Below are 13,445 nucleotides of genomic sequence, written 5' to 3'. Positions count from 1 at the left end.
GGCAGGTCTGTTTTGTCATTGTTTGCTGTCAATATTCTGATTTGTAACCTGGTCACACAGTTCAAATTTGAACTGTCTAGTACTGATTGACAGGAAAGGCTGTGATTGATTTTATTTTTGGTCATACTAGGTATTGGGAAGTTTCTCATGAAGGATGGAAGTTACTATGAAGGAGAGTTTGCGAATGGAGAAATAGAAGGGAACGGTATCCGGTACTGGGCTTCCTCTGGTATGAACACTTGTCAAATCGCTATCTGTTAAATTGATTTTTTACACATGATCTTAAAACCCATTCCTGTTTAAGAAAAAGAATAATTTAGCAAATTAAGATCTTGAGGGATCGAGCAAGTGAACTTGTGTGTCATTTTCACTTCAGTGATTTCATACATGCAATTAAACATTTCTGTACTTTATTACAATTTGTGTTTCTGAACAGTTTAAAATTAATGTCTTTGTTTCCTATACAGATGTTGTGTCCTTAACTTATTTTTTTGTTTTTAAATGTTTTAGGTTCTTCTTGGACTGTTCCTATTAATCCCATCCTTTGTTTAATGTTGATTTAAGTATTAGAACTTGCTTGCTGCTTTAGCTGATCACCAAAACCTTGCATTTACGTAGCATCTTTGATCTATTAAAACATTCCAAAAAACTTCACATGAACACTATCAAATATTACTTGACACTTTCCCACATAATGGCTGTATCAGGATGGATGACCAAAATCTTAGGTTTTAAGGACCATCTGAAAAGAGGTGATTTGGGGGCAAATTGAGGTCACAACAACCAATGATGAAGAATTATATTTGCCGATACATGAGAGACCAGAATTGTAAGAGTGCAGAGTTCACAGAAGAACTTGAAAAGAAGGGATAAAGTTTTAAAACTGGTGCTGTCAACAGACCGAGAGGCAATGAGTGACTAGGAATTGGTGCAAGTTATGATGCAGACAGCAGAACTTTTTAGTTGAGCTCACATTTAAGGTGTTGCAAGGATCCTACTTGGCTTAGTCAAGAAGTTTTTATCAATTGATACACTGGGCCAGTGCTAAGGATGCTATAGAGGTGGAAGTAGGTGATCATTTTGCAGATTACTGTGAATAATGTTCTCAATGTGTCCCTTGTGGAAAGTGCCTGTGTGGGTATTGGATAAGGTTGGGGTTGGGACTCTCTGTGATGGCCAGTGATGAACAGCTTGCTTGTAAATTTTTTTCCTTGGCTCACACATAAGCCATAGGCACTCAGCCCCTTTGGGAAGGAAGAACATACTGTTCACAGAAACAATGACTGTTTAATGAGGTAGAGAAGGCATGCAGCTCTTTGAAGCAAAACCTAGCAAAGATTCTGCACCTGAAGGAATAGACAATAGGTGCAGGAGTAGGCCATTTTGCTCTTCGCCCTGCACCACCATTCAATATGATCATGGCTGATCATCCTTAATCAGTATCCTGTTCCTGCCTTATCTCCATAACCCTTGATTCCACTATCCTTGAGAGCTCTATCCAACTCTTTCTTAAATGAATCCAGAGACTGGGCCTCCACTGCCCTCTGGGGCAGAGCATTCCACACAGCTACCACTCTCTGGGTGAAGAAGTTTCTCCTCCTCTCTGTCCTAAATGGTCTACCCCGTATTTTTAAGCTGTGTCCTCTGGTTCGGCACTCACCCATCAGCGGAAACATGTTTCCTGCTGCCAGAGTGTCCAATCCTTTAATAATCTTATATGTCTCAATCAGATCCCCTCTCAGTCTTCTAAACTCAAGGATATACATACCCAGTCTTTCAGCGTAAGGTAGTCCTGCCATTCCAGGAATTGACCTCGTGAACCTACGTTGCACTCCCTCAATAGCCAGAATGTCTTTCCTCAAGTTCTGGAGACCAGAACTGCACACAATACTCCAGATGTGGTCACCAGGGCCCTGTACAGCTGCAGAAGAACCTCTTTGCTTCTATACTCAATCCCTCTTGTTATGAAGGCCAGCATGCTATTAGCCGCCTTCACTACCTGCTGTACCTGCATGCTTACCTTCATTGACTGGTGTACAAGAACACCCAGATCTCTCTGTACTGCCCCTTTACCTAAATTGATTCCATTTAGGTAGTAATCTGCCTTCCTGTTCTTGCCACGAAAGTGGATAACCATACATTTATTCATATTAAACTGCATCTGCCATGCATCTGACCACTCACCTAACCTGTCCAGGTCACCCTGTAATCTCTTAACATCCTCCTCATATTTCACCCTGCTACCCAGCTTAGTATCATCAGCAAATTTGCTAATGTTATTACTAATACCATCTTCTATATCATTAATATGTATTGTAAAGAGCTGCGGTCCCAGCACTGATCCCTGCGGTACCCCACTGGTCACTGCCTGCCATTCCGAAATGGAGCCGTTTATCACTACTCTTTGTTTCCTGTCAGCCAACCGGCTTTCAATCCAAGTTAGTACCTTATCCAATGCCATGGAGGAACTTAAGCATAATAAAAATGTAAATTTTTTTAAATTTTTTTATAGGAAATGAATATTGTGGACAGTTCTCACAGGGAGAGCTTCATGGATTTGGAGTGATGAAGTACTTTGATGGCACTCGGTATGAAGGAGAGTTTCACTATGGCGTCCGAACAGGTGAATGTATTTTTGTCTGATTTTTTAATCTATATGTAGCCTGCCTGTTCAACTTGACATTGTGTCTTGTGACATTTACTATAATTGTAGAACTGGAGGCTGACCCTCTGTTACTGATAAAATGTATAAGTCTACTTTAATTCTTTGTCTAGGACACGGAGCACTGATAGATAAAGAGGGCCAGGTGTACCGAGGCTCCTTTCACAACAATAAGAAACAAGGAGAAGGAGAAATGTACTATAAGTAAGTGAAACCTACTTACTGAGATTCTGATGTTTTTATAATCAACCTGTTCAGAGTTGTTAATACATGGCTGTGGAGCAGGTGGGATTTGAACCTAGGACCGATGCTTTGTCAAGTCCCCCTAGTTAGTGAGGCAATATTTACGCATGTGCAAAATGAATAACATAGCTGTTTCCAGCTTCATTCACTTATTTACTTTCCTTATTTTCTTTTAGCTCTACATCTAACCACCAAATTTTGAAAGTCCCAAAATATTATGTATAGTGCTATCATAGAAACAGCCCGTTAGGCTCAACCAGTCCATGCTGGTGTTTATCCTTCACATAAACCATCTCCCACCACACTTCATCTTACCCTATCAACATATTTTTCTGTGTGGGAAATCTCATGGTAAACCTTTTTGAAAATGGAAGAGAAAAGTCCAAAACATTAAATAAGATAGCTGAGAGGGGAAAATGTTCCCAATATTTTTGAGATGAAATCCACCCACTCCTCTCCTCTCATTCTTTCAATAAAATCTGAAATGTGGCACTCAAGGTACCAGAGTGTGATAAGCTCCGTGTAGTTCATCTGGAATCCTGAGCCTTCAGAAGTGATGAAGGTGTTTGGTATGCTTGCCTTTATTGGTCATAGGAGTTGGGAGATCATGTTGAAGCTGTATAGGGCATTGGTTTGGCCACTTTAGGAATACTGTGTGCAGTTCTAGTCTCCCTGCTATAGGAAGAATGTTGTGAAACCTGAAAGGGTTCAGAAAAGGTTTACAAGGATGTTGCCAGGGTTGGAGGCTTTGAGCTGTAGGGAGATGCTTGATAGTCTGGGGCTGTTTTCTCTGGAGCAACAGAGGCTAGAGGGTGACTTTAGAGGCTTATAAAATCATGAGGATATGGATAGGGTAAATAGCCAAGGTCTTTTCCCTGACGATGGGGAAATCCAAAACTAGAAGGCATAGGTTTAAGGTGAGAGGGGAAAGATTTAAGAGGGACCTAAGGTGCAACTTTTTCATATCGAGGGTGATGTGTTTGTGTGGAATGATCTACCAGAGAAAGTGGTGCTGGCTGGTACTATTACAATATTTAAAAGGCATCTGGATGGGTATATGAATAGGAAGGGTTTCGAGGGACATGGGCCAAGTGTTGGCAAATGGGACTAGATTAATTTTGGATATGGATGAGTTGGACTGAAGGCTATGTTTCCATGCTATACAGCTCTATGACTCTAAAGTAGGACAAGAGAGGATTAGACTGTCAGAAAACTGTCAAAGAAACTTGGCCTCTGTTCTCATTGCGCACACAACACAGACCAGGGCACAGTACTCTGCAAATGATGAACTGTAAAAGTCAATTAATGAGGAAAAAGATTGCTTTGACAAGAACTAATGACTCCTGCACTGCTGTGTTAGAAAGTCTTTGTTGCTCCATCAATACAAATTCCATTCCGTCAAATCTCAAGTGGATTCTTTTGTGAAGGATTTCATTAATATGCCCGCTCGCAGTTACTCATCTATACAGTCATGTTTTCGTGACCTTGTGCTCTTGTTTCATGGTGGTGCCTTGCTCAGAAGTGTTGCCTGCCTTCTTTCAAGCATCTTTCTTGTAACTTTAATATATCCATTTTGTTTTCATTGGCTTTGATTATCTGACTCTCCCTGTGTTTAAACAGTGTTGTTCAGTCACTTGTCTGTGCTTAGTTGGCTAACCTTCCACTGGGTTGAAGGCAGGGAAACCATGCAAAGCACCGTAATGTGCCCCAGGGCTAGGGCGATGTCAATAAGACTTAATTCTTGTTCTCCAGTGACCCCTACTGGAAAGTATGTGTTTGTAATTATCAGGTAAAGAAGGCAACAGGCTCAGCTGAGATATCCTCCAGGTTCATTTACAATAAATAACCATCTCATTCAGATATTAGACACTTTAAAAAGCAGGCAACTTCAGGAAAGAAGATAAATCGATTGGAAAAGCAAATGAAATTGCAAGGGAACCAGAATCACTGAAAAAGAGAATGAACTTAATATTATCTGTAGCTACATTTATATTGTGCTGAGACTACAGCCAGTGATACCAACTCATCATCCTGCCAGTAAACAAAGAGCATCAGCAAATAAATAGATACAGTGTATTTCTGCACTATATAAAAATGTTTTGCATTTTTCTCTTCCCACTTCGTATCCTGAAAATATGGATTCCATCCTTGAATACAGTTTTCTATAGATGCTATGTAATACTGAGATACAGTTCCACAGACACTGAGTGATATTATGGTACAGTTCTGAAGGCACTGAGTAATCATAGGGTACTGTTCCATGGGAACTGATTAATGTTGAGATACTGTTCCACACGCACTGAGTACTTATTTTTCTATTTGTTTATTCATGGTGTATGGGCATTGCTGGCTTGGCCAGCACTTATTGTCCATTCGTAATTGTCCTGGACATTGTGAGTTGCTTTCTCAAACTCCTTGGCATGTAGGAAGACCCACAGTGCAATTAAGAAGGGAGTTCTAGGATTTGGACCTAGATTTTGGAGCAGCATGGTGGCTCAGTGGTGCCTCACAGTACCAGGGACCTGGGTTCAATTCCCACCTCGGGTGACTGTCTGTGTGGAGTTTGCACATTCTTCCCGTGTCAGTGTGGATTTCCTCCAGGTGCTCCGGTTTCCTTCCACAATCCAAAGATAGTGGACCCATAGTGTTAGAGAGAGTCAGAGAGAAATGGGTCTGGGTGGGTTACTCTTCGGAGGACCGGTGTGGACTCGTTGGGCCGAAGGGCCTGTTTCCACACTGTAGGGAATCTAATCTAATCTAAACGAAACTATGAAAGAACAGTGATGGTGTCCCTACATATTTACTGCCCCTATCCTTCTAAGTGGTAGCGGTTTTGAGAATGCTGTAGAAGGAGTCTTGGTGAGTTACTGCAATACATCTTGCACGTGGTGCACATTGCTGCCATTGTGCAAGCTGGTGTAAAAGGAGTAAATGTTGAATATGATAAATGGGGTGTGAATTAAGCAGGTGATTTTAACCTGGACTGTGTTGAGCTGCTTGAATGTTATTGTAGCTGTGCTCATCCAGGCAGATGAGTATTCTATCACATTCCTGATTGTGCTTGTGGATGGTAGATAGGCATTGGGAGACAGGAGGGGAGATATTCATTGTAGAATTCCTAGAGCCTGATGGTTTCTTGTAGCCACGGTATTTATATGTGGTTCAGTTAAGTTTTTGCTCATTGGTAACCTAAGCATGTTGAAAATAGTTTTGCTGTTAAACTTCAGATTGAAAAGAACTGCTTCTGTATCTGTCATAGCAAGTGCTAAACACTGTATGACCATTGATGAATATTACCATTTCTGACTTCCTGATGGATGGAAGGTAATTATTGGATCAGCTGAAGGTAATTGAGCCTACTCTGAGGAATGTTTGGAGTGATATCCTGAGACTGAGGTGGTTGACTGCCAACAAAAGGGCTGCATGGTGGCACAGTGGTTAGCACTGCTGCCTCACAGTACCAGGGACCCGGAATCATTTCTACCCTTGGGCAACTGTCTGTGTGCAGTTTGCGCATTCTCCCTGTGTCTGCGTTGGTTTCCTCCTTCAGTCCAAAGATGTGCAGGTTAGGTGGATTGACCATGCTAAAAATTGCCCTGTAGTGTCTGGGGATGTGCAGGTCATGTGTGTTAGTTACGGGCATTGGGTGTGGGGGGGAGGGGGAGGTGTGTGGTTTGGGTCTGAGTGGGATGGTGTTTGAAGGGTTGGTGCAGATTCAGTGAGCCAAATGGCCTCTTTCTGCATTGTCGGGATTCTATGATGCTGTGAAATACAGACACTAGCAGAATACTTTACACCTGATTAACTTCAGTTTTGCTAGGGCTCCTTTATGCTATAGTCAATCAAATGCTGTCTTGTTGTCAAGGACAATCACTCTCCTTTCATCTCTTGAGTTAAATTTTCTTGTCCACGTTTGGACTAAGGCTGTAATGAAATGAGGAGCTGAGTGATCCTGATGAAACCCAAACTGAGCAGCAGTGAGCAGGTTATTTCTTTGCTTGATAACACTGTTGATGATCCTTCTATCATTTTGCTGATGATCTGGAGTAGACTGATTGACCAGATCGGGTTTGTTGCACTTTATGGACTGGATATAACTAGGCATTTTTCCACATTACAGTGGGTATGTTCCAGTGTTGGAACTGTACCTCTTGGGTATGAACATGGCTAGTTCTGGAACACAAATCATTCATATTATTGTTGTCCAGACTTGTAGTATTAGTTCCTTAAATTGTTTCTTGACATAATCATGGAGTGAATCAAATTGGCTGAAGACTGACCACAGTGATGCTGAGTTTGGAGGAAATGTGATATGAATCATCTACTAGGCACTTCTGTCTGAAGATGGCAGCAAATGTTTCAGCTTTGTCTTTGACACTAATGTGCTGGGGACCCCACAGTGCTCCCCCAACCACCACCACCAATCATTAAGAATGTGTGTATTCTCCTCCAATAAGTTGTTTAATTGTCCATTACATTTCACATGGCAGAACTGCAGGTTTTACATCTGATCTATTGGTTGTGGGATCACTTAACCCTGTCTATTACATACATCTATTACATGCATAACTTTCATTTTATCCAGCATATAAGTAATCCTGTATTGTAGTTTTACCAGGTTGGCTCCTTATTTTTTAGGTATCCCTGGGGTACTACTCCTGGCATGCCCTTTGACATGTTTTGTTGGGCGAGGATTGATCTCCCAGCTTGATGATAATGTAGAGTGAGGGATACTGTGGGCCACAATGTTACAGATGGTAGTTTGCTGTGTCCAGAGGGCATGATGAGAAATTAAAGCAAAACTGTATTTCTTTATGTAATTTTGTGTTTAAATGCTATTGTTGGACTTTTAAAATAGCTCTGGCTGATCACTTGATCATAATGTCAGAAACTTGAAACTCCTGCGATGTATAGACATTCCAGCTAAAGTCGATAGAAAGGATTTGGAGATGAGCCATCTGCCTCAAGCCAACTTCTGTCAAAGGAAATAGTGGGGTGTAATTCCACAGGCACTGAGTAATTTTGAGGTACAGTTCCACAGCCACAGGGTAATGTTGGAGTGCAGTTGCACAGGCACTGAGTAATGTTGGTGTAGATTTCCACAGGCACTGAATAATGTTGAGGTACAATTCCACAGGCACTGAGTAATGTTGGCATACATTTCGACAGGCACACTGAGTAATGTTCCATCGACACTGAGTGATACAGGAGTGCAGTTCAACAGTATCTTACTCAAGCAGTCTTTCTTTGTGTGTTTTGGCAGACTGTTCAGTTGTCTTGAACTGGATAGTCAAGTTTTTCAGTGGGCGTCTGGCAATTCCAAATGTGGAAATATGCTGCCAAAAGATTTTTTGTTTAACTAGACGCCTATTTTAGTTGAAATGTGAAAACATTAATTTATTCAAATGTTATTAACATTTTTAATAAATTCTTCATCAGCAAGGCAGTTTCCTACATGTTCCCCTACCCCATCCAGTTTTGATCTTAGTTAAATGTGGCTGGCCAATGTTTGACCCTGGTAAACCACAGCGGAGGCTGATGTTGGCTGCACCTTATGTCCACACACCTGCACTTTCCAACAGAGAGTACTAGATAGTGTTTAGGAGCGGAAACCCTTGCTGATTTTCCTCACTCCCACTTCCCACAAGCCAGCAACATTAAGGCCAATTGTTGGTTCCTCCCCTTCATGCCACTAATTTGGCTGGTGTTGCACAGATCGGAGTCTAAAACCTCTCTTGTCTGCTTGAGTCTGTGCTACATTGAATGAGGCCTTTACTCCAATTGCAGTTAGAGGGCTTGCCAAGATTACTTCTGCAGTTTAATGGGTAGGAGTACACAAAATGGCCATGGTCTGGAGTCAGTCTTGAGGAGAAGGCATAAACTGTCCAAATCAGTTTTTTTATTGCTACCAGTAATACTCCTGCTTTGACCTGCCACTGAGAGCTGTGAATGTCTTCACAACAGGAATATTACATTGATCGAAGAGTACATTACTACAAATTAAGTGTGCCAGTATAACTTAACAGAGTCAGTTTCTGACCTGAATTGCTCTGATTAGAATTATGTGAGACGCTCCTGAAGGAGTTGGTCTTTCCCCAGTTGGGTTTTGGACCAGATGGACTGTAATTCCAGTACTGGCTAAAGACAGACTAGATAAGAGTGGTGTTGTTGTCAATGAAGTGTCTGAGTATTTGTTCTCTTACTTTTGTGTTGGAGAGCTATAAGTTAGAGATCCCACTTCTGGTACCTGAATTTTTGACCTCACTGCAGTACTGAGTGAAGGTGGCATTGTCAGAAGAGCTACATTTTGGATGAGATATTAAAACAAATAATGGACTTTTCCTGGTGTTCCAGGGAATGCTTAAACCCTCAACCAACACCAGAAACACAAACAGACTGTACTAGTGTTGGCAGTATTCACCTGTCTGTGAATAAATGTGACTGTGAGATTTCGCAGGTAATTCAGCTGTTTTCTTTCCTTCATTCTTGGTATATGGGCTTCACTGGAAAGGTCAACATGTATTACATATTCTTGATTATCCTTGCAAAAGTGGTAATGTGAACCAATACGTTCTGTATGGTGAAGGTGCTGTGACTGCTGGTGGATAGGGAATTCCAAGATTTTGATATCGGAAGCTTCTTTGATGAAGGAACAGCAATATACTTTTAGTTTGCGGTAACTGGTGATTTTGAGGGGAACTTGGAGGTCATGATATTTCCACATGTCAATTGACTTTGACAGGTTTAGGATGTGCTATTAAGAAGCCTTAGCAAGTTGTTGCAGTGTAGCCTACAGATAGTAGATGCTGCAACCATGGTGTGCCAGTACGGAGGGACTGTATGTTTAAGCTCTGAAACACCATGAAACATTATCAGGACATAGTCATAGAGATCTACAGCATGGAAACAGACCCTTTGGTCCAACTGTCCATGCCAACCTGATATCCTAATCCAATCTCGTCCCACCTGCCAGCACCTGGCCCATATGCCTCCAAACCTTTCCTGTTCATATACCCATCCAAATGCCTTTTAAATGTTGCAATTGTACTAGCCTTCAACACCACCTCTGGCAGCTCATTCCATACGTGCACCACCCTCTGCGTGAAAAAACTGCCCCTTTGGTCTCTTTTATATTTTTCCCCTCTCACCCTAAACATATGCCCTCTAGTTCTGGACTCCCCCACTCCAGGGAAAAGACTTTGCCTATTTATCCTATCCATGCCTCTTATAATTTTGTAAACCTCTATAAGGTCTCCTCTCAGCCTCTGACGCTCCAGGGAAAACAGCACCAGCCGATTCAACCTCTCCCTATAGCTCAAATCCACCAACCCTGGCAGCATCCTTGTAAATCTTTTCTGAACCCTTTCAAGTTTCACAACATCCTTCCGATAGAAAGCAGACCAGAATTGCACATAATGTTATCTATAAATAGAAGTTCTTTCTTCTTTTCCAGTAGTTTTCACTACCTTATTTAGTACTTATTTAACAGTTTGAGACTGATTTCCACAGAATAAATGCAGCTTAAAAAGAGAGTAGGGTGAAGGTGGCCCACTGCCATCTTGGCTTTCTTCATTGAGGCTATTGTTGATGCAGTTTCAGCAATAAATTTGTGTACTGGTGACCCTTGACTATTGTCTGTTATTTCCTGAAGAAAAACATTATGAAAATTTTATAAAGATTTTAAGATAATTGGTAATAAAGGAATTTACAATTAAAAGTTTACCTCAGTGAGGAAGTCATACCTGGCAGCAAAGCATGGATTGTACTGTGCTTAGCTTAAATGTGAAGTTGCGCCTGCTGTACTGGATCTTATGGTACTTCCTCTTTGTCTCGCTTCGCTTCAGGAAACTCCAGCAGACGGTCTGGAGCCTGCAGAGAACAGATTTATTTATTTTTCTGCACTTTGAGCATACCAACAACAGCAACAGCAAAAAACTTTCCAACAGTAAGTTGGCAGTGTTGCAGCTGCAGCTGAATTGATGTCCTCTGACTGTGCCTGCCTCTAATACTTAGCCAGCACTTTCTCTGCCTTTATTTAAAAAAAATCCAAGTTGCTGACTCATGTTATAGTGTGAATCCATGGGCTTTAAAAATTTCTGGTGACTTCCCCAGTACTCATTATTTATCTGCAGGCACAAGAAATGACTGTTGGCTGGCTAGTCCACCTAGGGGAAATGGCAGCATTGGCCACTTCCTCCTTACCCAATGTGCCCATTCCAACAGTGAACGCTACATAATGATCAGGGCAAGAACCTTGGCAGATAGCCCCATCTCACCCAGGGGTTCAAAGGTCAACAATAGTGCCTTTAAAATGGCCGCCCTTGGGATCAGCAAAACCCATCATCTCCAAGGGATTAAATCTCCTGATCTGTATATTTTAGTTTCAAATTGAGTTGTGTGCCCGACTGGCAACCGGGGTGCAGGTGGGTTAACAAACTAACCATACGTTTTGAGTTTGGTGCTTTCAGATGAATCATTTGTGAATTTATTCAAAAGTTGAATTAAAAAATGACTCCTATTTTTCCCTCTTATTTCAGGTATGGGAGCCACTATCAGGGAGATTGGGTACTGGACCAGCGACAGGGCCATGGCATTATGCAGTACGCTGATGGTTCTCTTTATGAGGTATTCCTATTTGGCAGTAGATGTCACTGTGAGCAAAGTTTTCAACTCAAAGGCAACACACTGCAGGCTTTAACAATTTGCTGATTTTCAGGATGCCAACTAAACTTGTAAAGCCGTATGGTTTGTTCAAAAACAAAGTCAAAGAATGACACCACACAAAGTGTTCTAAGTTTTATCCTCTCCACCCTTCTCCCTACACTTCAACTGTCATCCCTTCATAGCCTGACAACACTGACATTTATCTGTTTATCCCTCAAACAGTGACATCATATCTTAACAAAGTGGCTATTCCTTATGTGAGAGCTTTTCCAATGAGCATCAACATGTTGTTTGGTCATTGAGGATTTCACAGTTGATTTCAATCTCATGTTCATCCACTGTCAACTGATGAGCTCCAGATAAAGTTAAAAACAATATTTGCATTAATTCCTAATTTGTTTCTAGTTGCTGTGATAATCTGGTTTCAATGTTGAGTTTAGAATTCCTTCACAAATAATAGAACAGCCTCTGTGAAATCTTGTGGCTCTTAAAATTCAAATGGAGCTTACCTTGCTCAAGTGAGTTATGTTGCCTCTGTTCAATCCACAAGATTGCCAGAGTGGCTTGTGGCTCAGGTGGCATAGGCTGGGTTCCATAATTTTACAAAAAACAAAAGCCTGAGCCAATTGTCACTGTTGAACCCCAGTCTGGTGTGAGATCAGTTAATGTAGCACAGTCTGGGGATGAAGTTGTACATTCCCATTCAGTACAACAATAACACAGTCCATTTACAGTACTGTGCAAACTTTCAAGTTTAAATGTTTAATTCCGTCAATTGCAACTGTTCTTATAAGGCAGAAAAACTGTGCAACCTTCTTGAATAAATCATAAATCGTTTGAGGTTCCTGCTGCTGCGGTGTGGTAATTGAAATGACTCTACAGAGGCCGGTATCCCATCACCAAGTCATCCTTTATTTACACACGGAGAGTTCTTGACACTAGCCCGGCCTCCTCTCAGTCAGCTCTCTGAGTGAATAGAATCTCTAATACTCTGCTCATATCTGTCAGCCAGGGCTCCCTGATTGGGGCTGTTACCCTGGTCCAATCATGGGAATCCAATCCATCCACCTGGCTGACCTCAGAACAATCACTACAGTAACCTTTTACAAAATATTTTATGGGAAGTCAGCCTCACTGATAAGGTTAGCATTTGTTGCCTGTCCCTAATTGTCCTAGATTTGCCAGAAGTCACAGTAATTCCTAATGCTAGAAGGAACTTCCGCTGATGACCACTGCAGTGCCCTGACAGACTCCAGCTTCACAGGCAATATCTATCAGAAAAGATTCTAACATATGAGATATTGGAGGCTAGCAATGAAAAGGATTGCTCAATACAACAAGCTTCTCTCGAGTTCTGTAGTATCACATCAAATGAAACGAAAGGCTCCATCTGAATTGTCTTGCATTCTATTTTTTAACCTTTTCAATGAAGGCTAGTGAATTATGATCAGTGTAAGTTAATATTTCCTTGATACTTTAAAATGCTGAAGGGCTAACAACAATCCAAAGTCTGTTCTACAGTAAGTGCTTCTGATACTGATTTAGTTATTTAGAGAAGTACTGTGCTGGCATCTCTACTCCTGACACAACATCCTGTAAAAAGAAAGCACCAACCCGCAAATCATTAGCATTGACTGCCACTTTGAAATGTTTGGAAAAGTTAGGAGGGAGTCAACACAGCTTCATTTTTAAAGATTGCCTTCAGCTTTTCAAAAGCTAATTGGCGTGCTATTGACCATACCGCTTTTGCTTTTTCCTTTAAAAAGTGTGTAAATGGTATAGTTAATAAACTGAAATTATGCACAACTCTCCGGTAAAACCCACATTCCAAAAATCCACATGAGTTCTTGTTTAGTTTTAGGACTAAAACTAAACA

General features: G+C 41.3%; 1 protein-coding gene across 4 annotated transcripts in view; it reads left to right on the top strand.

The window, feature by feature from the left end:
- LOC122540113 (MORN repeat-containing protein 1-like) overlaps positions 1-13,445 on the top strand; it is a 202,549-nt gene that overhangs the window by 8,074 nt on the left and 181,030 nt on the right. For all 4 annotated transcript variants that reach the window (XM_087980384.1, XM_087980385.1, XM_087980386.1 and 1 more), the window contains exons 3-6: positions 131-229; positions 2,513-2,623; positions 2,776-2,866; positions 11,443-11,530. In XM_087980384.1, the coding sequence (XP_087836510.1) occupies positions 131-229; positions 2,513-2,623; positions 2,776-2,866; positions 11,443-11,530 (389 nt within the window). The remainder of the gene's footprint in view (positions 1-130; positions 230-2,512; positions 2,624-2,775; positions 2,867-11,442; positions 11,531-13,445) is intronic.

Source organism: Chiloscyllium plagiosum, unplaced genomic scaffold (genome assembly GCF_037043375.1).
Source record: "Chiloscyllium plagiosum isolate Xiang-an unplaced genomic scaffold, Cpla_swu_hap1 HiC_scaffold_37, whole genome shotgun sequence".
NCBI lineage: Eukaryota > Metazoa > Chordata > Chondrichthyes > Orectolobiformes > Hemiscylliidae > Chiloscyllium > Chiloscyllium plagiosum.
The sequence above is the reverse complement of the archived record's forward strand: the minus strand, read 5'-3'. Positions and strand labels throughout refer to the sequence as shown.